Genomic DNA, 26,129 nt, shown 5'->3' on the forward strand with positions numbered 1-26,129 from the left:
AGGTTAGTCGACGGAGCATCCGGGCATGCCCTCCTCAGCTTCCTCGACGCCTATTCCGGGTACAACCAGATAATGATGTATCCACCGGATGAAGTACACACGTCCTTCATCACTGATCGCGCCAACTACTGTTACCGGGTGATGCCCTTCGGCCTCAAGAACGTAGGGGCAACCTACCAGCGGCTGATGGACAAAGTTTTCCACCACCAAATCGGGCGGAACATGGAGGTCTACGTGGACGACATGGTGGTAAAAACCATCTCGGCAACGGACCATGCCTCCGACCTTGTCGAGGTGTTCGCCCAGATCAGAAAGCACAACATGCGTCTCAACCCGGAGAAATGCGTCTTCGGTGTCCGGGGAGGAAGGTTTCTTGGCTTCATGATCACCAGTAGAGGAATCGAAGCCAACCCCGAGAAGTGTGAGGCCATCATACACATGCAAAGCCCACAAACGGTAAAGGAGGTGCAACGCCTGGCCGGACGGCTGGTCTCACTGTCCCGGTTTATCCCCAGACTTGCGGAGAAGGCGGGACCAATTTTCATCCTGCTAAAGAAATCAAAAGATTTCTCGTGGACCGACCAATGTGAAGCAGCTTTCCAAAGCTTCAAAAATTTCCTCACAACCCCGCCAATCTTGCAAAGGCCGGATCACAACACCGACCTCCTTCTTTACCTGGCAGTGGCAGAAGGCGCCATCAGCGCCGTCATTGTACAAGAGCATCAGAAGGTGCAAACCCCAATCTACTTCATCAGTCGGGTCCTCCAAGACGCAGAAAGAAGGTACCAAATGGTCGAAAAGCTGGCGTTGGCACTGGTCACCGCAGCCCGGCGACTCCGACCTAACTTCCAAAGCCACCAGGTGGTAGTCAAAACCGACTACCCCATCAAACAAATCCTGCGAAAGCCTGAGCTTGTCGGACGCATGATTGCCTGATCAATAGAACTGTCAGAGTTCGGAATCCGGTACGAAAGCCGTGGACCTCTAAAAGCCCAATGTTTGGCCGACTTCGTAGCCGAGCTCACGCCGGCCACCACAGAAGAACCCCAAGCATGGACCCTCCATGTAGACGGATCCTCCAACTCCAAAGGAGGAGGTGCAGGCATCATCCTGGAAGGATCAAACCAAATCACTGTGGAACAATCCCTCAAGTTCGGATTTAAAGCAACTAATAACCAGGTAGAGTACGAAGCTCTCCTCGCCGGACTAAGATTAGCCCGGGACCTCGGGGCTCGAAGAGTAAGCTGCAACAACGATTCCAAACTCATGGTAGAACAGCTTAGTGGAACGTACCAAGCAAAGGACGCCCTCCTACAGAGATACTTTCATACTGCAGCCCAACAGATCTCGTCTTTCGATGAGTTCTCCATAAAACACGTACCGCGAGAGCAGAGCACCAGAGCAGACCTACTGTCAAAACTTGCCAGTACCAAAAAGCCCGGGCAACACCGAACCATTATCCAGGAAACATTGCACTCACCCAGCCTGGATGATAAAATTGTCAATGTCAACGACAGCGAAGAGCTAGGATGGATGACAGACATATGGAACTACCTAAAAGATGGAGCCCTGCCTACAGATAAGGATGAGGCAAGGAAGGTGAGAATGCGATCAGCAAAGTTCACCATCATCGACGGTGAATTATTCAAACGCGGAATTTCCACCCCACTGCTCAAATGTTTGACCATATCTCAAGCAGCCTATGTTGTCAAGGAAATTCATCACGGAGTATGCGGAATGCACTCCGGAGCTCGCTCGATGGCAGCCAGGGTACTCCGGGCTGGATACTACTGACCCACCTTGAAGTCAGATTGTCAAAACTACATCCAAAAATGCAAAGAGTGCCAGCAGTTTGGCAACGCGCATCGGCAGCCCCCCGAGGCTCTTCACCACATGATGGTAGCATGGCCTTTCTCCCAGTGAGCAATGGACATCCTTGGGCCTTTCCCCCCCGCGAAGGGTCAGTTAAAGTTCCTCCTGGTGGCAATCGACTACTTCACCAAGTGGATCAAGGCGTGCCCACTTGCCAAGATCACCACGGAAAACATGCGAAAGTTCACGTGGAAAAACATTGTTTGCAGATTCGGAATTCCCCACACCATTGTCACTGACAACGGGCGGCAGTTCATCGCAGAAGAATTTGAAGTCTTCCTCCAAGCACTCGGAATCAAGCACTTGCCGACCTCGGTGGAGCACCCCCAAACCAACGGCCAGGCCGAAGCAGCCAACAAGGTCATCCTCCGGGAACTCAAGAAACGGCTAGGGAACGCAAAAGGGGAGTGGCCCAACATGCTTCCCGGCATCCTCTGGGCATACCACTGCACCCCACAGTCAACAACGCAAGAAACACCTTACAGACTAACTTATGGAGCCGACGCAATGATCCCGGTAGAGGTCGGACAAACATCCCACTGACGCCAAGTCTTCAACAATGAACAAAATAACCACGAGCTAGCAACAGACCTCGACCTGCTAGACGAGCTCCGAGACGAAGCCCAAATCCACGCAGAAGCTTGCAAACTCCGAGCCGCCCGGAGATACAACTCCCGGGTGAAACCCCGGTCTTTCCAGGAAGGCGACCTGGTATTGCGGCTACTCGGAGAAGCACGAAAGGACACGTCAGACGGGAAGCTCGCACCCACTTGGGGCGGCCCATTCCGAGTCGCAGAAAACCTGGAAAACGGAGCCTACCGGCTAGAGGAGCTCAGCGGGAAGCCCGTTCCACGAACTTGGAACGCTACCCACATCAGAATCTAAAAATTAGATACAATTTTTCTTAGTGTGTTTATTATTCTAAACACACTAGTGATAACTTTCGAGTTTCAATAATGAATCATTCAAGAATGAGAGATCAAATTATCAAATAGTGCAGAAGGAAACAAATAAAGGAAGCATCAGGGCCCTTTCATTTAAAAAATATCACAAAGTTATTAAACTTTCTTTAAAAGAGAATAATAATACCTTTATTAATAATTTGTATTTTATTTTCTCCTATTTATTTGAAATACAAATGAAACATTTTTTTTAATTCTTTTTATATTTTACAACTAGGTATAACAACAAAATGGACGAGGAGTGAGGGGAACTTTGGTTCCCCTTCTCTTTGTCCTCGCAAAATTCAACACATGTTTAGATTTATAAAAAGGTGGGGGAAAAAAAAACTCAATCTCATCGATCTCCATCAAATTTTACAAAGTTTGGGAGAGAGAAAAAAAACTCATAGGGGAATCCACCTTATATATTCTAAATTTTCATTTACTTATATATTTTCAAACAAATCATATACTAATTTATTAAATGACAAAAAACTTAAAATTAAACATTTAAAAATCAAATTTTTTAGTTAACTGTATAATTTAATTTTTATTTTATCATTATGATAATAATTATTTAAGAACAATGATATATATGTATAACGACTTTATGAATATATATTTTGGGTTTATATTCCTTTATCACGTCATTTGTTGCATTTTATTTTTTTTCTTTCTTTTTTCTCTTTCTCATTCTCTATCTTTGTATAAATTAATATATCAATTTATTATAATGATCATAAAAGATAAAGTATAAAATTAATACATTTGTGTCTACACACCCTTAACCTTTCTTTCACAACTCATAAAAAATTCAAGCCCAAACTTAACCCTAACCAGAAGAGATTTTCCTTGTCTAAGTTATGGCAGGATGAGATAGGTACCCTAGCCACACAATCAAATTTTATTGTCTTGCCTATTTGTAACATCGTTTATAAAATCAATTCGAGTAAATTATTACAATGTTCGGTTTATTTGTATATTTATTTTAAAATTTGTATTTTAATATTGTTTTAATTTTTTTTATGAGATTATGTTTATGTTTGTGTGTGTGATATGTCTATAACATATATAAAAGGTTTAATTTGGTATACACAATTTTTTAGATAATTTTACTCTTAAATTTTTAAATATTAAAAATAATTACTCTTGCAAATATAAAACTCAAACTTGAAATTTTAAAGTTTGAAAAATAAGTACAACATTAATTGAGCTAATAAATACTAATAATTTTTAAATATTTTTATTAAATAAAATATAAAAACTTGAAGTATCTCAATTTTACTAATATCAATTATTATTTTAACGAAGACAAAGCTTTGGTTACTAATTAGTTAGCTTTAAGGTTTAATATTTGTTTTGTCTTCTTCCTTTGGTTTTGATTTTCCACAAATATTCTTCTTCGAATGTGATCGTCATCAGGGTTTGTTAAGATGATGCTAAATATGGACAACTCTTTCAACACAAATTTGAACCATTAGTTCACCTCATTGTGGAAAACTAATACTTCTTATTAGACCTAACCTTTATGCTCTGTCTTTTTTCATTGTGAGTGATTCTGAATTTTTTATTTTTTATTTTGCATAAATTTCTCTAATAGTACTTATAACAAAAAAAAAAAAAGGAAAAATATCAAATAAGTTTTCTACAAGTTAAAATTAACTTATGTCCAAGCTAATTTGTAGAGGTCCCTCTTTTTATCTTCTTCAAAATCCTTTTCTTAAAAAAAAAAAAAAACTTATTTATAAACTAATTTTAACTTATAAATAAACTTATTTTAATTTTTCTTCTTATTTTTTTCATCCTATAAATATTTTTGAAGAAATTTATCTAAACATACTCATATATAAAATAACATCATTAGTTCAATTAAAAGTATTAAGGGTTAACTGAGGCCATTAATTTTAAAGGTTAATTCACAACATAAGGAATACTAATAACATTCTCTTTAAAAGTGATATATACGGAGACAAAAATAAGATATTTTAATTTTAAAGACTAAAGGATAAAATTCATAAAATTATAGTTATAAAAAGAAGTAGACCATATTTTTATTTACAAACACATTATGAATTGGGTCACGTTCGTGACGTACTCCGCATTTTATACCAAAGGGTCCAATTATTTAATTTAATTTGATAATTTCATGATTAGCATTAGAGGAGGGTTCAAATGACACCGGTGTAACTTTAACTAAGTGTTACACCGCTCAATAACTTTATATTAAATGTGAATTTTGTAAATCCAACCGTTAGATTGAAAGTTCATATCTCTTAGATCATATATATCAAATTTTACATTAATCTAAGATGATTTGATACTTCATTCTCATAAAACAAAATTGACGTAATATATATATTTCAAAATATACTAAAATATGAACACTTTGATTACCTTCAAGTTGTTGTTCAATTTTAACAAAATTTGACATATATGATCTAAGAGATATGAACTTTCCATCTAACGGTTGGATTTTCAAAATTCACAATTAATATAAAGTTATTAAGCGGTGTAACACTTAGTTAAAGTTACACCGGTGTCGTTTGAACCCTCCTCTTACATATTTTTAAAAAAGATTTTACAAACTCGAGGTTAATTAAGCAATACCGCAGAAGACAAAAACGAACACAGGCCATAAGTAAAAGACGACAACAATGGGGAACTTGTGTGTACTTTGCAGGATTCTATTCTAGGACAGTTAGTATCTTCCAGAGAGATATTTAATTTCTTTTTAGCAAATTTGAGGAGGAAATATCTAGAACATAATAAAATTAAGAAAAGTTAGCATTTTTTTTTATATAGAGGATTTGAATAACCTGTTGTCTTATAGACTATAGTACTTTTATGTATCTGCTCATGTCAGCCTTACAAATAAATGTCAAAGGATTAAAAGAAAAGAAAAGAAATATATTTTTTCATAAAAAGATCATTTTAAATACGTTTTTATTTTGCCTTTTAATATCATCCCTTCAAAGTTCTTAGTTTAACAAAATTAGAAGGAAAAAACGAAACATTTTAGGTACAGAGATGTTTGGTTTTCTTCAACTCTACGACACGGTCAAACATGACTAAATGCGTATGGGTCCTTATCACGTACATAACATATCTAAATCTGGTTATCCATGACAAAGCATGTAATACTTTCCCACGGCTAATCTTATTTGTGGTCACAAATTCATGCAATGGCTTCTTGAATTGGTCGCTAATCAAATTATGATATATTGACGAAACAAACTGAGGTTCGACGTGGACCAATCGCGTTACGCCCAGTATAACGCGTTTCTTTTCTAGATCACAATTATTTTAACGGGAAAAAAAATAATAAGATCTAAGTACTATATGACAGAAAAAATGTTGGGGCATGTAATCTCAATTAAAATAAAGAAATAAATTTGAAAGTCATTGTCTCTTTGGTTGAGACGTTTGCTCCAAGAAAATGACATTGCTTTCAACTAAAATTAATAAAATAATTTATACATCTTATTCCCAAAAAGAATTTAAAATATTTTGATTCGACATATGCTAGCTGTGGAACTGTCATTTTGAAAGGTAATAACTAAATATGATCATAGGTGGCAATATAGGTCCACTTAGACATGGGTGTATATAAATCTAAAGTGGCTTCTTTTGATTTGTTAAAAGACTTACGTTGTTTATGTGAAGGCACAAAATGGAAATTTCCCCAATAAGTTAGGTTAGAAATAATTTGTTGAAATTAGTTGCAGCGGTCCACAGGGAGGAGAGGTGTCGTATAACGAATGCATGCAATTGCATTGATGCTTGGAAATTGGAAAACCACAAACGATTATTAAGCAGTGTCACTGTCGTAGGTGTCGCCCATAAGCTACGCGTTGATAATAATTATTATAAGACGTTTCCCCATGCTTAGCTCCTGGGAATGCCACGACGACACGAAATTGCATAATAATTTACAAGAAACAACTAATTTACTACTGCCAATTCACACTTAGACACTTTGCAAAGCTTTTCAATTTATAGATTAATTGATCACGATTGCTCACGTCATGTTTGTCTATGTGTTTATATAAATATATATCAAATAATAATATGATATCCATATAATTTTTTTATTAATTATTATATTTTTAATAATTTTATAGTAAATACAAAATTTTAAAATTTTATTATTAGATTAAAATTTTTTATTCTTAAATCATATTATAAAATTTTATATTAATTTAAAATAATTTAATATTTTATTTATATAAATTAAACTATACTAAAATATGAATAATTTGATTATTAATAAAATTTATATTTAATAAATTGAGTATTATCTGTATCCATAAGATCAAACTAAATATTTATGATCAAAATTAGAACGAATTCAAACATTACACACTAATACTAGTTTCCTTGCCATTTCTATCATAATATAAGAATTATAACTAAAATCCTCACCTAAAACTTCAGAATAAGAATGCACAGTTTTATCATCTCTTTTTTTTGTCCATCTAAGCTTACATGATTTTATACCCTCTTTTTTTATTCATATACTCTCACTAAACAATTAACAGTTTTGACACGAAAAAAAAAATAACAGTTTAAAAATTATGAATATTTGAGAGAGAAGCATGGGAATCGGAGGAGAGAAGAATTAAAACGATTTTTCAAAATATAAATAGTAAATTACTATACTGTTTTAAAAATACATTAATTAAAAATTCAAATAAAGGAAATGATAAAGTCTTTTTTGTAAGTAAATAATACACTCCAATTAACAGGAAAAATGTGTGTTGCTCATCTTTTGATTGCAAGGTTGCTTTATCTTTTGATTGCAAGGCACGTGTTAAAACATTTTAACAAATAATACTTCATTAAAAAAATATAAACCGGTAAAAATTTTGCACAATTATTAATAAAATTATTAAACACTATCAACTTTAAGATAATATAATTACATTTGACTATAAATAATTATCTTACTTTATTATTAGTGTTTTCAATCTGAAATTATAAAGAATTAAAAATATAAATTTTGGAAGAAAAATAACAATATTTTCTTAATTTTTTTAACCGATGGATAAAATAAAAAATACTATTTTAATTTTCATGAAACAATATAAATTTAAAATGAAGGGAACGTAGATTAGAATATATATAATTTATCTATTTAATGAAAAAAGATTAAAAAAAATTACGGTGTTAACTTGGACCAACAAGTGAGAACTAGGTGCTAGCCTACATCACCCTTCTTTCACACTAAGCATTTTATATGGAATATTATTGTATGAATAATTGTGATTCTGATATTCTCACGTAGATAGTGATTATTGTTGCTTCTTTGGATACCTCATATTCATTGGTTTTGATTTTGTTTTGTTGGGGTCAAAGCGTTGCTTGTTGAATCACAAAGGTCGGTGACGTCTTGAAAGATATTTATTTGAATCAAAACAAAAGTTATACTCAATCTTCTTTCTCATTTTTCACCATCTTTCGGCAAACTACTCCTATGATATGTGAACCATGTAAAGTGGCAACAATGGATTGGATTAACTTTTTATTATTATTATTATTTACGACAACCATGTTAAGTCTGAAATAGATATGACCCAGTTAAACTATATAATGTCTATATTTTCAGTTCTACGCATGCATTTGTTATTTCATATGATAGTGGTACCGTGTATATTTTTGCCAATGTTAAATGATATAATCAACTTTTTATTATCTAATAAGATGATAACATTATTAGAATAAAATTTCAAGAACACAAAGTTTAAGAAATTAAAGAGTTGATTTAATAAATTAAAAAAACATTAAAAAGATGGATTTGAAAACTTAGAAATAGTTAGTAGTAGTAGACGAACCTATGCTGTTTACTTAAATACCAAGCACAAGGGACACAACAACAATTCAGTGTTATCGATTTTTATTGTTGAAAGTTCAAAGGACACAACACGAGTATGAATATTCATAGCCACGCAGGATTGTGCAGTGGTGAGACAACAGCTTTCACCTGCAGGTAGTTGTGAAGACTGTAGATTCCTTTCTCTCTGCCAATACCACTCATCTTGTAGCCACCAAAAGGAATTGCAGCATCAAAAACATCAAAGCAATTGATCCACACAGTTCCAGCTCTCAGTGCTCGCATCAATGTGTTGGCCGTGCTCACGTTCTTGGTAAACACACCTGCTGCAAGACCATAACGTGTTGCATTTGCCCGTCGTATTACTTCATCAATGTCCCTAGTATAAATTTAAAAAAAATTATTAGGAAAATCTCATAATGCCACATTAAAATTAATATGGATGCTTTGTGCTGTATTGCATTATGATTTTAAAAAATGTTGTTCTCTTTTTGGGCCACTTGCAATATTAATGATGATGAAAAATCAGTTCTAATAGAATGATCCACCGACAATATCATCATATATCACCACTCATTTGCATGATTTATCTGATTAAAATTTTAGTTTGTAACAGAGTTGCATCCATACTGAATTCTAGCAAAGAGAAACAAGCAAGTGGGGAATCAAATTTCACTCACTTGAATTTCAAGATGGACTGAACTGGGCCAAAGATTTCGTCTTTTGCAATCAACATGTCATCCTAATCATTAGAACGTGTTAGAAAATGCTTCAGTATAAAATCTTACTGCATTTGTGCAAATTACTTGTGGCAAATAATCAATGACTCAATACCTTAACATTTGAGAAGACAGTTGGCTGGACAAAGAAGCCTTTTGAGCCCAATCTGTCACCCCCACATTCAAGGGTGGCATTGCTTTCAATTCCAGACCGTATGTACCTAATGACTTTCTCAAATTGTTCCACGTCAATCTGGAATTTTTGCAAGGGCCATGAAGTAGTGTTATTTAGTTACATCAAAATATGATCAAGAATGTGGTGTTGTGACTCTTCACATGCACTCATGATTATTATGGAGGAAACAAAAGGTAAAATAAAATAAAGAGCAATGAGTCAAGTACAATAACACATTAACACAGTGACTAATTTGAGAAGAAAATTACCTGAGGACCTTGTTCAACGCCTTTCTTGAATGGATCACCAACAACACGTCTCAAAGCCCGTTGCTTTGATTTCTCCAAGAACTCATCATAGACACGCTCATGTACAAAGGTACGAGACCCGGCACAGCAACATTGCCCCTATAAAGCATCTAACATTAGTCATAAACTTCTTGACGTTTGCATATTGAGGTACAAGGAAGCGGTGAAATCTGATTGAATAAATAACAAACCTGATTAAAGAAGAGAGCAAAGTGTGCAAGTTCAACAGCCCTGTCAACATCAGCATCCTCACATATTATGAAAGGTGATTTCCCTCCAAGCTCCAATGTCACTGGCTTGAGATTGCTTCTTGCAGCCAATTCAAGTACAACTTTTCCAGTATCTGTTGAGCCAGTGAATGCTAGCTGCAAAAATAGAATAAAAAATATTGAACTTTGGATATATATTGATAAAAATGTTTTGCTTTTACCAGACTATGTAAAGGATAAGTTCTAAGCTGAAGGATACAGACAATAAACAAAAGTATGGCATTGTTCTTACAACAACTCTTAATTAAAAGAATTCTAAGACCACATAAAGAATCAATTTTCCCTAAAATCTAGGAGCAGTTTTGATTTAATGTCCCTCAAAAAAAATAATAAAGTCATCTGTCATGTGTAGCAGACAATAACCACCTTGTTGACAATGTGTCTTGCTTTATTTCTCCACCTTCCAATTTTTATAAACTAAATCTTATACAATTGGAGGAGTATCTTCTGACAGAATCTGACAAATGAGTCATGTGGGATCCGGACCAAACACGCTTAACATATTTAGCTGCCTGAACTTGATATTAGACTTAAAATGGAAGCATGTATATCATATGACTTGTAAGATGCTTGTTTACAAAATACCTTGTCCACGTCCATATGACTTGCAAGAGCTGCACCAGCAGTTGGACCATACCCAGAAACTACATTCAGAACACCTTCGGGAAGGCCAGCCTGCCCAAAATGGTGAAGATTACAAATTATTTAGGAAAACACAAATGAAACTGAAATAGTAATTAAAATCTAAATAAGAAATTTGCATGTCAACACAAATTGAGGCTAACTAAAGAAGTCCAAAACTAAAGGTTAGTAATTCTTTGACAATTGAAATCGCATATCAAAACATTCTATATTTCTTTATAGCTTCTGCAAAATTACTCCAAAACTATCGAGATAATGACATCACTTGACAAATTATAGATCAAACATCTCATGAACACTTTTTTTTGACATATATGAACATTGTCCTCCAAACATCATAAATGAAGTAGACTTTGACAAAGCAAACCGTGGTTATAATTAGATTTTTAAGTTCATAAGATTATCCAGTTGGGTAGAATTTTATTAATTAAAAAGGATAGTCCAGTGCAATGAAGGTTCCTCCATTCTGACCATGTAGGTGAAGACTGAAGAGGCTGTTTCCGCAACTAGAAAATGTGATCTTTGCATCATCGGTTACCATTTTTGGTAGGTAGGTAGAAGTAGAAAGTATTCCCGGACAACGTTTCAGGGGAATAAGCAATGATAGGCTCAACTAAAAAGTGTTCAGGTGATGACTTGAAGACTAGATATTTGATTGTGTCCATGCTCAAGAAAAAGGGAGAAACAGAAAGCATAGCGTATGAGTTACAAGCTGACCTCATGAAATAGTTTTGCCACAAAGAGAGCTGTTAGCGGTGTTTGCTCAGCAGTCTTCAGGACAATGGTATTTCCACATGCTAGAGCTGGTCCAACTTTCCAAGCAAACATAAGAAGAGGAAAGTTCCAAGGTATAATTTGTCCCGCTACACCAATTGGTTCATGCAATGTCTGAAGATGATAATTTCCATCAGCTGGGACTGTCAGCCCATGAATTTTATCTGCCCAACCTGTAAAATAATAATTGTTGGGGTGAGGGTGTCAACAGAAAATTTCTTAAAACAAAAAAAGATATGAATTAGCATAATTAACACCTAGCTCTTGTGTTACTGATCTTACCAGCATAATAGTGAAATAAACGCACAAACATCGGTAATTCAACCTTTGCAGCCTGTTCATGAGTCTTTCCATTGTCCCATGTCTCCAGAGCAGCAAGCTCATCGCTGTGTTTCTCTACCAAATCAGCAAAGCGAAGCAATATCCGACTTCTTTCCTGCATGAGTTATCACCAAATCATCATCAAACATTAGCTTGAAGGTTGTGCAAGAAAAGGAGGATACTCAGAAAATGCCTACATATGCAGTCATTTTTGGCCAAGGTCCTTCATCAAAGGCCTTGCGCGCAGCTGATACTGCACGGTTGATATCTTCAACATCCCCTTCAGCAACATGAGCAATCACTTCTCCTGTGCGAGGGTCATAAGTTGGAAATGTTTTCCCTGAGACCAAAAGAAATTGCAGATAAGGTCCGCCGTCCACCACATGGGAAAAAGCTAAATTATTTTCACTTCCACTCAATCCATGAATTGAGACCCAAAATCATGCTTAAACACAACCTAACCATGATTTTTGTTAAACATGCTATTTGTGGTTGAAACTCTATTTTCCATTTGCTAAACTCTGTTCGTACATCCTAAACATGATATAGCAAACCTTGTTCAAGCTAGACACACCTGATGCTGCATCCACAAATTGGCCATTTATCAGGTGCTGTGTATAACGTATTGGAACTTGTGGAGTGATTAGGTCCTCAATTGCTGCAGCGGTGCTAAACCTAAACCTGTTAATGTTTCTCCACCCTCCAGAGTTTCTTCCTGGGGAAACAAAAAATCGGTTGGAAAAATCTTGTGCACTGAAATGAAGAATGCATTCTGGTAATATAGTTTTAATTTTTCAATTACTGCATTATTAACATCTACATACCCCGTTACAGAAATTAAGTATAAAATATTATATAAACAAATAGAAGGGGTGGATAGAAACTATTAGCCTAAGATATTTCTTACTTTTAAAGTTGGGTCTTGAAAGTAATTAAAAGCAAAACAGATGAGAAAGCATTTGTATTTAAATTGTCTAATTATATCACAATAAATTTGGTGTGCTAAAAAAAGTAAATACTACTAAGTCAAATTAGTCAAATACTTTTGGAATCTGAGAAACTCAGTCATGGCCCATCAACAAAATTCATAAAGGGGTAGGAAACAAACTAAACAATAACAGTTCATAAAAGATAAGGATGAAACTGAGTTGATCACCCTGAGAGTGAAGCAGAGAAGCAGCTCCAGAAGAATGGCGAGAGAGTAGCCAGGAAAGTCTGCGAGATGCCATCACCAAAGCAGGTCAAATATTGTTTCCCTGCTTCTTCCTCCTTGTTCCGACGAATGATACAAGAAGCTTTTCAAAATAAAATAAAAAAATGGTTGCACTGTGTGTCTTCACATGTCATGAACATCAACCAATTATATAAAAATGAAAGCAATGAAATAAAGCACCGTCTTTTTGTGGGGTTTCAAAAAAATAATAGATAGTAACGTTATTTAGATAGGGTATTGAGTTTTGCAATGCTTGGCCTTACATTAGCCCTTCGTAGTTGAGTTGGGGTTTGAAAAGGATATTGCAGCATGGTGTTAACAAAGACAATTTTTTTAAAATTATTTTAAGTTTATAATTTATAATTAACTGTATCTACATATAGATAACTCATAAAAAAATTGCTTCTATTCTGTTAGGCAATAAAAGTTTTGTGAAGTGAGGCAAAAGCAGGAATAAGACAAGTAGAAGAGGGTGAAAACAAAACATGCATATGTGGACGTGGTGGCCAAATATCTTTTTTTGTTTGTTGGGATACACAGCTCTGGGTAAAGGTACATATGCCCGTTTTCCCTATTTGGGAAGATATACCGAGGACTATTTTTTAAATAATTTTCCCATGATTGTGTTAGGTGTTTGATAGATGGAGATATTATCTCTGACATGTTGCTCATTACTCATTAGTGTGTTATGGGATTTTTGAAGATATGGCACAGCGATTATTCTTTGATTGCTGTCTGGGTTATTCTCTTGATTTACCATGATAAGTTGATGGTTAAATTGAGCTTAATATGAGTTCGATTCAATTTATCTGAATTGAGCAGTATAATATTAATTACATAATATTGTAAAATTATTAATGATTATAAAAAATAATGATTAATTTAACTTTATTATAATTAATTTTACATGACAAAGCATGTCCTCCCTTATATGTGAGAGTTGCCTTCTATTTCTGAATTTGATTATCCAAATCCAGCGAGTATTGTACTCAGGATTTAGGAATGTGAACCTTCAAATCATAATTTGGATAAAAATTACCATAGACAAGCTTTTAATTAAATCTACCATACCTTAATGAGAATCTAAACACATACAGGGCTTTTGCTTCTTAATATTTTAATCTCTGTTTATTTTTCAATTTACAACTAATTAACGTCATTCATTCGATCTACAGCAATAAATTGCTTTTCCATCTTGGTACATTAGCATTTGTTCAACAAGAACAATCATGCTGATTTGCAATTGACAAGACCCACCCATTTTTGCCTTTGCACCATCCAGCCATCACAAGCACCCCATATAAAGAAAATATTATATGATCCATGACTACCATAGTCCACATAATCTTCAACTGACACTTCACCAATTTATTTATTTTTTAGATCTTTCTTGTAAATTGAAGAATTTGACTATGTGCACATAGGCTGAGGGCCCACCAAATAATCACCCTACATTAACAGCGTGTAATCCATCCAACTCCAAGCATTTTCAAATTACCGAACTTGTAAGTCAAGCCAAATGCTTCATTAATGTTTTTTGTCTTGTTACAAACAACAACTTATGGTTACTCCAAGCATGTTCAAATTACCGAACCTGTAAGTCAAGCCAAATGTTTCTTGTCTTGTTACAAGACAACAATTTATGGTACAACCAAATTGTCATCCTAAAAAAAATTAAGGTATGATTAATATGAACTCGCGTACAAATTTGTGTGTCAAGCTACAAAGTAAACTGTTACATATCTGAGTTCCAGGTTGTTAATCCTGTGTATACTGCTTCTATACATTGATTCATTAGTGTTAGGACATGCAATAAGAAACAAAAATATAAAACATAAAAATTATATAAAATCATAAATAGAGATGAGGAAAAGTTAAGGAATAAAGTAATTTTGTATTTATTGAACAATCATATTTTTTTACATGTTTTTCATTCATATATAAGATAAATATATGAAAAATGATAACTATATATAATGTCTATAAATTTTGTCATAAAACACATGTATATGTTATTATTAGGTATGTAAATTTATCTAAAATCAACTATTTAGTAGGATATTGTCCACCGAAATAAATAAACATAATTACAATAGAATTATACTCACTAATACAAGTAATTATAATTAATTATAATAGTAAAAATAAATAAAAAGTTTTCCTGGTTTACCAGTTATCGTATGCAGGCCTAACATAAATCTTCAAGCAAAACTGGAATTTACACACGTGAAAAAATTTATTTTTATACGCTTTTAGAAATGTTCTTTAACATACATATCGCAAGTTATTCAGTATATTGATTAGATGAAGCCCAAAATCTTACTGCCAAGGATTTTCTTTTATTTCTTTTAAAGCCAGTTTTATTGGAAATGCCATGTTGTTTGGTTATCTCCACATTTAACTTTTGCTCCTTGTACTAGTCATTGGGAAGCATTTTATGTTGTTGGCATGAACTTCTTACTGAATCCACTTTATGTTTATGATGATACAATTAAGTTGTGTCTTTCTTTTTGGTGTGTACTAGGAAACACCCCCCTCGGTCGGATCCTAGGCCAATGGCACCTTTCGGCTTGGTTAGAGGCCGAGAGAAATACCTCAACCGACGAGTCTTCATCCAAACCGGACACCCCTTCAGCCAGGACAACAGCTGAAGAGTAACTACCCCCCTTCTCGGCCGAACGAATGGCCGAATACTTATCCCGCAATGAAAGGTAAAGGACTATTCCAAAACTGGGTAAGAGAGCATCGAGGAAAAACGTTCAAATCACTCCATCGGCCTTGAACGTAACCGAATACCTCCTCGACTTTGAACATGACCGAATACCCCTTCGGCCTCGAGCTTGACCGAGCCCCCCTTCGGCCTTGAGGATGGTCGAATACCCCCTCGGTCATGAAAACAACCGAACACCCCTTCAGCAAAAAGCTTGGCCGAAAACCCAAAAGAGTGTAAACCCACATGGGACAAAGGTAAGTTAGGTTATCTATTACATAATGTTTATCGTGCTTAATTAAGAAAGATCAAGGTTAACCAAATGATTACCCATCTCCCAAGACAGAAGGCCCACCAGGCCCAAATACGTCACTATAAATATACAGGTGATGGGACAGAAAAGCAGGTATGATTTATCTAGTATAAAAGTCTTTATTGCTCTATACCGAACACTTACTTGAGCGTCAGAGTACCTTTGCAGGTACCCTCCCCACCCTTTGAAGATAGTATTCGATCGGCACCGAAGACTTAGAAGATCACGAGGAAGGAGCAACAAGAGGAACGTTTCTAAGCAGGAACATGGTGTAATAGACAAACAAAAACATTTTTCTTTTTCCAAAAATAACCGTTGTGCATCTGCTAGAAAGTTGAAAGTTGCTTTCGATCTTCCCAGCTTGAATCCTACATTATTGGCAGAATAACATGGCCCTTCAGTCAGCACAATTATTAGCTTCTTGCAGAGCTTGCTCAACTTTTACCAGTATTGACAGAATGCCTCTTATGTAATATTGAAAATTGTTTCTCATTTATATGCTTTATTTTAATTATATCTTCCGCCTGATCACTACATAAATGACAAAAAGAATCAGCACAAAAAGAATCAGCAGAAATATGACTGTGATGTCTAAATTCATTTGTAGGTAGAGCATTAGACATGATCAGCAAAAAATAGTACTTAATACTCTGTGGAACATGTAATTTCCAGACCCAATAAAAACTTTTAAGTGACTAAATTACAGTTGTTTAGCAACCACAAATATGGAAACTTAGTAGAACAGATCCCATCAGTATTAGTTGCCCAGATAATAGTATCAACTATCAACCGAACCACCTTCCTCATCAACAAAGACTCTTAATTTTTTTTTCCCTCATTCTTATCATATCAATTTTTATAAAAATAAAGTAATATTTCTAATCACTATTTTATGTCCAAAGCAAAAATTGAATTGGATCTCTTATTAAGGAATACAAGTTTTGGTGTGGCTAGCATTATTAGAAAAAACATAAGCAACTCTTAGATTAGCATCATGAATTTGGAGAAATGGCACCTGATTACATAAAACAACATTATTCATGCACTTATCAAGCATTCAAAACAAAAGGAGACCTCACCCCTTCCAATTATAATTTTTATAGCATTAAATTAACAATCGATTTCCATTATAAGATTCATTATCCCCCAACTTATAACAGGTCATTCACAAGATTCGGCCCTTCCCCCAGTATCAAATACAGGGCCCTTCTGATGTCCTTTGTCCACAACACTCCTCTTTTGGGCCAAGGATAGCTTCACTCGGGCTGGATATTTTGGCATTATTAATCAACTTTAACAACCAAACATCTTTGATTCATACTATTCCTTTTTCTTCACACACCTCTACTCTTTTTTTTTTTTTTTTTGCTACACCTCTTACGTTTCTTTTTATATTTTAACATTAATTTCTAAAATATAACATAATTTCAGAAACTAATTTCCAGAATAAGGGCAGTATGAATAGAATTACCCAACTTCTTACTCTTTATTCATGATGAGTATATTGATTCCTAATCTATAACTTGGTTTTGCTGCTAGTTATATTAATTATAAATGAAGGAAAAACTATTTCCTTTAGTGATATGTTCATTTAACAATTTTTTTTTGTTCCAAATGATTATAATAATTTTATTGTTCTTAGTTCTATGATAACTATATTTTAGCATATTAATTTCTTCTTCAGATGAGGATAACCTCAAAAATTGTTACTTGTAAACTTTACATTTATTTAATTATAGGTATTGGGCAATTATGCAAAGTAATTTCAACATTTTGTTAGTTTTAACTCAATTGGAGTATTATTTTTCTTAACCTTGAGAGAGTTGATGGAGTGTTTTGCGAAGATTGTCTCGCTACTACTTTGTTGTTTTCTTAAATTTAAATCGCCTTGTTTTTAACAAATTAGTCATTTTTATCTTCCTTAGTGTTGCATTTGACAGGGACTTCTTTATGTTTAACTTACCTAATCAACAAATTTACCACTGTTTTTAGCCTTTTATTACGAGGATCACTAATCTTAAAAGTTGATAATTGTAATAACAATCTTCACTTCTACAATTAATGTTAATAAAAATTAAAGACTTATCATGAGATAAAAGTTTAAGCCTTCCCACAAATAAGGTTATGGTATCAAAGATCCATTTGAAAGAGTATTAAATCATTTTCAAATTGTTCATTTAAACGTTTGAAAGAAGAAAAAAATCAAAGTGAATATAGATAAGAATAAAACCAATGTGTTGCCCTCAACATTAAACTTCATAGTTTCTCCATAAGATCCAACATCAAAAGGCTCTCAGTATCAGTGCTATGTCAACTTTAGTTAGGGTGACCTATTTTGGCCCGTTCCTGCCAGCAATCCATCAAAAATAGAATGGGGCGAGTGGGTTGGCCCACAAAAACTAAATCTTTTTTTTTATTTTACCATTAATACAAATTTATAAATATAACTTTCTTACAAAAAATTTCAAAATTAATTAAAGGACTCTCATAATTTAAATTTGTCCTTCAACTTCAAGATTGTAGAGCAAATATTAAATTACAAAATTATTATATGTCTTACTCTTTCAATCAAAATTACTACTAATAATATTGTAAGAATCACAATGCAAATACTTTGTGCCTTTGTAAATTTTATGTAAAATATAAAATTAAAATAAATAATAAAAATATTAGATGTTAAATGTATGTGAGTAATTAAAAATTAAATAATGTGAACAATTCTGAGTAATTATTTAAAAGGTGAGATGTTTGAAAAATAAAATTATGAATAAAAAAAAGCTAAATAAAAAAGTATATATGAAGAAAAAATATTATTTTGGAAGTTAAAGGATGAAACGTTTCGTCATCCTGGAGTATCCAGGACCGATAGCAGTGACTAATCTCTTCGCTAGGTTGGAGGCACCTCAAAGGGTGGGATAGTTGACCCCAAAATTTAACGCGGCTACATACATAAGGCAGGATTCGAACTCCTAACTTTGTTTAAGCGTGGATCAACCCCTACCGCTGAATCACATGCTTGGGGTTAAAGGATGAAACGTTTAATAGAATATGTATAACAAAAATACGTATCAACCTTATTAAATAGTATAGATTAGAATAATTATTTTGAACAAGAGTGCTTTTAAAAACTATTTTTCAACAAAAAATATTTTTAACTATTTTTCTTCAATAAGAACTCTATTGAAAATTTTCTTTTAAACTAATGTTTTAAATTTATTATTTTATTTTTATTTCTAAATTAAATATTAATATTTTAAAATAAATTATCAATAATTGAAACATTTTCCTATAATAATATAAAGGTAGTTATTTAATATTATTTTCAATTGATATATTTATACATTGAAAATTATTTATTATAATTTTTAATTACATGAAATAAAATTTTTTCATATTCATTAATTTTTAAAGTTAATTTTTTAAAAATCTTAAAATCGGTTTCGGTTATAATTGGTTATTTAACCGATTATGACATATAATCAGTTTTTAAAAGTTAAAATCGATTATGATAAACTAAAATCGACTATAAAAAAAAAAAAGATACAGGTAATAACTACTTAGTATATATGGTTAGTTTTTATAATATTTTTAAAAAAAAAATAATTAATTATTATAAAATTAATTAATTATAATTGTAGTTAATTTTTTTTTTATAACATATTATTTTGATCACCCTCCAAATATACTAACTTGAGTGAAATACTCCTTATAATTATTTCACTAAAATTCGACTCATGCGAACTAGAGAAAATTTCATTTGAATGATCCTTTCCTTTTATATTAGAAAATTTCATTTGAATATTCCTTTTCTTTTAGATTAGGACTAAACAAGTTTGAAAAGTGGACTGATAATAATAAAAGACTGAAAGTGAAGTATGAAGAGTTGAAAAACTAGAATGGAAGGAAAAGGGTTCATCAATTTAAAGCTTCTTTACATATTAAAATGTAGACTATAAAGCCTTTGATAGTATCTAAGCTTTTGGGTTTATTGATTCACACAATCTTTACTTGACTCTACCTTTTTTAATTTATGTTCGTCTTCTCCCCTTTGGTTGAGTGAAGGGAGGACGAGTTTTAGATTGTAAAGGGCCAGCAAACTCATTCAACATCTTTCTTAACACAACTTCTTTAAACTGAATTTAAAAAAATAAAGTAAAAGATTTTTTAAAAAGAATACTCATTGTGTAAAACAATATAAATATAAAATAATAAAAGATTTTACTTTTAATTGTTAAGGATGATTTTAATAAAATTGTTAAAAGACAACTCAAGTATCACGTTGCATGGACAGATATGCCCCACATCCAATTAATTAGTTAGTTTTGTGTCTCCATCTTCTAAGGGTATGTATGAAACCTTCAATTTCAAGGCAAGTTCTTTTTTTTTTTTCGCCTATTCAAACATCTTTTAATGAAAGCAAAAAAACAGTGTGCCGTGGCATTTTTTGACCGCAGACTTTGACATCTTTTACTAAAGTAAAATGGTAGTTATCTTCAAAGTTGCAGTCGACATCGGTGCTTCCAAATTACAAGTAACGACAACAATAATAACAGTAAAAACCATATTCCACTAAAAAAAAAAAATCATTCCTTATATAATTGAAAGCAAAATCATTATTCCTTTTGCACCACTGAAAAAAAAAAATAATTTATTATACAATTTTTATTTATTTATTGTGATATATTATTATGATGTTATCAAAATACATTTATTATTGAAAAATATTACATATTATATTAAATTATTATTGTTTAATTTTGAAATTGTCTATCACGTATGTAATAATTATTAGTAATTAATAAAATATTTTAATCCATTTTTTCATTAATTTTGATATATGTTAATTTTTTTTATTTTATTTATATTTACTAGCAATTTATTTTATACTATTACAAAAATAGAATAATTATTATAAATTATTAAAACACTTTAATCTAATTATTTTCATTTATTTTGATATATATTGATTCTTTCTCTTTCATTTTATATTTTTTTATATATTTGTTTTTTAATTTATATTTTGTATTAGTTTATATTATTTTTTTAATTAACATTTTTATATATAAAAAATGTTTTGATGGAGTTTTGGAAGAAAAATATTTGAGACCTTTAGAAGGAAAAAAGTTGTTGCGAAACTTCTTTCCCTTATATTATTAATAGATATGTTATTCTTTGCTCTAAGGTTAAGATTTTTATACCTAATTGATATTCCTTTATGGCCTCCTAGGAATCTGCATTTTATAAGATCTTTTATTTATCATCAAATACGTGATCTTAATTAATAAGGATAAAATTTTGTGTTAGATATGAGTCTCAAGTCAAATTTGTGTTGCCATTTCCTAGAGATCAGGTTACTTAATTTTATTAGGAGTATGATTGGTGGAATATTTGACTATAATCTCTCGACCAAATTCTCTCGATCAAATCCTCTTGATCAAAACCTTTTGATCAGAATCTCTTAGCAAAAAGTCGAGAGGGTAAAAAAGAAAAATTAATTAATGTACTTATTAAAATTTTATTGTCAAATAAATCCAATTATTCGAGTGGACAAGAACAATTAAAAAAAATAACAAAAAAGAATCAAGGATGTCACATCATGCACACCATGCATGTTTTTAAGGTGCATCGCCCTTTACACAAAAAGTGTCATACAAATTTTGCACAAAACACATTCACGAATAAAGAATATTTCATTCATATTCATCATAAGCATAACTTATATATTTGTCTTAAGCTTATTAATATACTTAGTTATAGGTTTTGAAAATTTCAACATGATTACATCAAGTTTCATTTTGTTTATCCTAAATAATCATTAGGCTATAAAGATTATAACTTTTTTTTTTCATTAGTAAGAAATATTCCCCATCAAATAGAGGAACTAACTAAATTCACCTACCAAGCTTGTAGACTTTGGGTCTCTAAACAAGGAGCATTTAATCGAATTGACTTTAATCTATTTGGCCTAATTTATTTTTCGTAAAGAATTTTAGGCTACCATCTTAAGACCTAGAATGTACACAACATCAAGGCACAAATACTAGGGTGCGAAGAGTCTTTACAAGTAGACAAATTTTAACCAACTTTAAGCAATTGTTCAAGACTTGGAAGGTATATATCTCTCAATACTCAAGCATAAAGGTGTTAAGAGGCTTCTTAAACAATAAAATTGATTTTAAAAAATTATGAGTCATCAATCTCCTCGCTTTCAATACCTATAATGTATAACTACTATAATTGAATATCTTATTTTAGTGTACACTTTCTATGTATGTATTAGACATTTTAATTCTTAATTTTTACTAACTATCAAATAATTAATTGACCTTTTTTTTCATGTTTTACTTAATTTCATTTTCTCTTTCTTCCTCTTTTATTTCATTTTTATTTTTTAAACAAATAGAGTCTTCCTTTTATTAATTAAAATAAAAAATGCACAATAACAAAAATCAGGTAGTCTCCTTCAAACATACTTTGGAATCGTGGAAATAAAAAATAAAATTATTTATTATTAAAATTACATCAAGATCAACATCAACAAATAATAGAATAAAATAACAATGACTGAAATAAAATAAGAAGAAAGTTTAGAAAAGTTTGACTTGAAATATGTTAGGCATTATCCTTAGAGAGAATATCCCATTGCACTGGTAGATTAATATGTTGTCATTCTTTTCCAAGATATGACAACCTGTTAAATCAATCATGTGCATCGAATGATCTACAAATCAAAGAATACCACTCTAAAATACAAAATATTTTTATAATAATATATATATATATATATATATATATATATATATATATATATATCATGGAAAGGGGAAAATATTTTTCAATATATTATATTTATATTGTTCACTTTCTTGTAATTTTTCTTAAGAATCTTAAATATATATATATAGAGAGAGAGGATGATAATAATTATGTGCAATCCTTTCGTTATGTAATCGATCAATAAAGTTAATAAAAAACATAATTATTTTAATAGTATTAAAATGTTAATTAAAAATATTAAATACAAACTAATTTAATAAAATATTACGTAGCAAAAAAACTAATTAAATAAAAATTTAATTAAATTTTAAATTATAATAAATTTTTCCAACACTTACATGTTCAAGTAAATGTTTTGTCAATAGTAATGATAATTAAACTCAAACATGTGAATACTCTTCTGATCTCAATATAATTTTGACAAGCAAAAACTTGCTTTGATAAAGTTTGAGTTAAAGTATAGGTTTTATCTTGAAAGTTTTGACTTGAGTTTGGGAATATAAGACATCGTCAAATCCCATGCTTATCTCGTTGCACTTTATATTTTTTTTTTTACAACAAACATATATATATATATATATATATATATATATATATATATATATATATATATATAAAAGAGTAAAGTTAAGATTTGATTTTATATTTTATAATGATTAAAAATATGAATAAATTAATTTAGTAATTAAATAATATAAATTATAACTATAATTTAATAATAAATTTAAAATTATACAATTATTATTTAACTTAAAATATAACTAGTTTAAAGTATATAAGGAAGCTAAAATTGTAAAAAAAAAATTTATAGATTTCCTACTGATTTATCCTAACTTTGATAAAATCCGACATAAATGTGATGAGTTTTAAAAAAAAATTATCTCTTTCAAACTTGGATTAGTTTAGCCTACTATAAAGATAAGATGTGCAAAACTAACTTGGCATGCCACTCATCATTGTATTTACATACCAAACTTAATAATATTGGACGTGAGAGTTATATCAAGAAAAATTTGAGTCTTACATTAACTAGAAATTAGACACTTGAAAAGCATACAAGTAGGAAACAATCTTCATCTTACAAACCTATTTTTGTAAGATTGAGTCTTTAATTCACTTTTTTAAGATAGTATCAGAGATATTTAGATTCATTCTAAAAGGGTCATCAACAATTTATCTAAGTACCAAACTCAATAATGTTAGACACGAGGATGTGTATTGGAAAAAATCTAAGTCACACATGAACTAGAGATTAGACAATTAAAAAGTATATAAGTGAGAAACTATTTTTATCTTACAAGTCGATTTTGTTGGATTAAGTTAGGTTGAAACCCACTTTCTAAGAGGTTTGTTTATATTTATCAATTTTCTCGATACAAATTAATGTCATATCACATTAATATATATATATATATATATATATATATATATATATATATATATATATATATATATATATATGAGGAGGGATCACTTACTTCAAGAGTAAGTTTACTTAAACTTACTTCACTCAATAACTCATGTTAAGTATCAAGTTTTAATGATTCCATTAAATTAAAATTTTTAATGTATAGATCAAGTTTGTAAATTTTTAAAAATTTTGAAAATTATTTGATACTCCATTTCATTAATTCAAATTGATGGATAATCATAAAATTATTTATACATTGATTTGAATTTATATAACGAAATACTAAATAATTTTCAATTTTTTAAAAAATTTTACAAATTTGATCTTTTCCTTAATAACTTTTAATTCAAGGATTGAATTTTTGAAATTTGATGTAAAATATGAGTTATGGAGTGAAGTAAATCTAAACAAATTTACTCTTAAAGTAAGCGATCTCTCTCTCTCTCTCTCTATATATATATATATATATGTGTGTGTGTATAAGAAGAGATTTACTTATTTTAAGTGTAAATTTTGATATATTTACTTTATCTAATAACTCATAATATAAGTCTTGATATAGTTATTTTACTTAATAACTTATATATATTTTATATCAAAATATTAAAAGAAATTCAAATTTTTTTAAAAAATTATAAACTTAATTTATACGGTAAATTTTTTAATTTAATTATTAAGTATTTAAAATTTACTCTTTCTTCCGTATCTATGGTTGGTATATTAACCTTTAACGGCTCTTCACCATTCCTTTAACGGTCCTTCACAATTCCAATTGGAAAAAATAAATTCTTAATGAAAGTTGGGTTGTTATGAACGCAAAATTCAAATCAATATATCATCAAAATCTAGTTGATTTTGAATTCTTCTTCTTTCCATTAATTTCAAACACTACCTCTTAATCGGTTAATTTTGTTTCCGTTGGTACCATTTCGTATGAAACAATAGCGTTGTTCCTTAAATATAAAACTCTCAAAAGCATATAATAATTTCTCTCTCGGGCCTTGCTGGCTCATGAACCCACTACTTAAAAAATAATGTTTAGGAGGAAATGAGTGCACAGAACAAAGATAAAATGAGTGCAGCGGATACAATGGCCATTAAATTTTTTTATTTAGATCCTCCGCATATCATAATAGATCTTCCAGATCAATTCACATTCTCCGACTATATCTTATTATTATTATTAATAATAATAAATTCTTAACCCATAAATTTTCTTCTTTTTTTTTTAATTTAGTTTTTTTTCCCTTTTGTTAAGGCATTTTCTTTAGTGGAATGTTAAGAAATGAAAAATAACATCTATTATTGTTTTGGTAAAAGGGTATGTATTATTACCGGAGTACTTAAATGTTTCACTCTCCTGCTTGTTAGAATGAGTAAAACCTAGTCTACAACTTACTCACACGTTCCTTTTATTGTCACTCTACTTTACCTAGCACATGGTCTCTTATTCTTAAGAATCTGGTATAAGAGTTTTATCTTCTAAGAAAACAAATCCACATTATCATCATATGATAATAATTAGACTAAATCGTATATTTAGTGCCTTTATTTTTTCAATTTATAATTTTAATCTCTTAATTTTAAAAATATAAAATTTTAATTTTTTTTAAATTGACATATTTTAATTGTTAAATTTTAATATTTTTTATATTTAAATAACATAATATTTAATTACATAATATTTAAAAATATTTAAATAAAATTTATTAATAAAATAATATCAATCATTCATTAAAATAATATGTTATTTTTTTTAACATTTTATTATTACTTGTCAAGTTATTAAATATTAAGTTACTTAAATAGTGACGAATCACCTTATAACATTAAAATTTAACAATCAACAAATAT

At 31.1% G+C, this 26,129-nt stretch overlaps 2 protein-coding genes across 2 annotated transcripts; one reads left to right on the forward strand and one right to left on the reverse strand.

Annotated features, from left to right (window-relative positions):
• The first annotated feature begins 1,266 nt into the window (after nt 1–1,266).
• LOC145958112 (uncharacterized) lies at nt 1,267–1,794 on the forward strand. The gene has a single exon (XM_083074587.1). The coding sequence runs from the start codon at nt 1,267–1,269 to the stop codon at nt 1,792–1,794; it is 528 nt and encodes a 175-aa protein (XP_082930713.1).
• A 6,758-nt stretch (nt 1,795–8,552) lies between these two features.
• On the reverse strand, nt 8,553–13,378 carry LOC109809197 (aldehyde dehydrogenase family 2 member B4, mitochondrial). The gene is made up of 11 exons (XM_020372439.3): nt 13,008–13,378; nt 12,426–12,566; nt 12,049–12,191; nt 11,813–11,966; nt 11,474–11,703; nt 10,700–10,789; nt 10,037–10,210; nt 9,807–9,944; nt 9,478–9,615; nt 9,324–9,385; nt 8,553–9,022 (listed from the first exon to the last, which is right to left on the reverse strand). The coding sequence occupies exons 1-11, from the start codon at nt 13,078–13,080 to the stop codon at nt 8,749–8,751; spliced, it is 1,617 nt and encodes a 538-aa protein (XP_020228028.1). The 5' UTR covers nt 13,081–13,378; the 3' UTR covers nt 8,553–8,748.
• Nucleotides 13,379–26,129: the final 12,751 nt, after the last annotated feature.

Source organism: Cajanus cajan, chromosome 5, assembly GCF_000230855.2.
Source record: "Cajanus cajan strain Asha chromosome 5, NIPB_CcT2T_4, whole genome shotgun sequence".
NCBI lineage: Eukaryota > Viridiplantae > Streptophyta > Magnoliopsida > Fabales > Fabaceae > Cajanus > Cajanus cajan.

Bases quoted from the DNA above. Each gene is read 5' to 3' on its own strand.
- LOC109809197 (XM_020372439.3), bottom strand. From the start codon at position 13,080: ATGGCATCTCGCAGACTTTCCTGGCTACTCTCTCGCCATTCTTCTGGA. The intron at 9,945-10,036 runs GTTTGTTATTTA...GATGCTTTATAG, and splicing joins TTGCTCTCTTCTTTAATCAG to GGGCAATGTTGCTGTGCCGG. The intron at 9,386-9,477 runs GTATTGAGTCAT...TCTAATGATTAG, and splicing joins CTGTCTTCTCAAATGTTAAG to GATGACATGTTGATTGCAAA.
- LOC145958112 (XM_083074587.1), top strand. From the start codon at position 1,267: ATGGTAGAACAGCTTAGTGGAACGTACCAAGCAAAGGACGCCCTCCTA.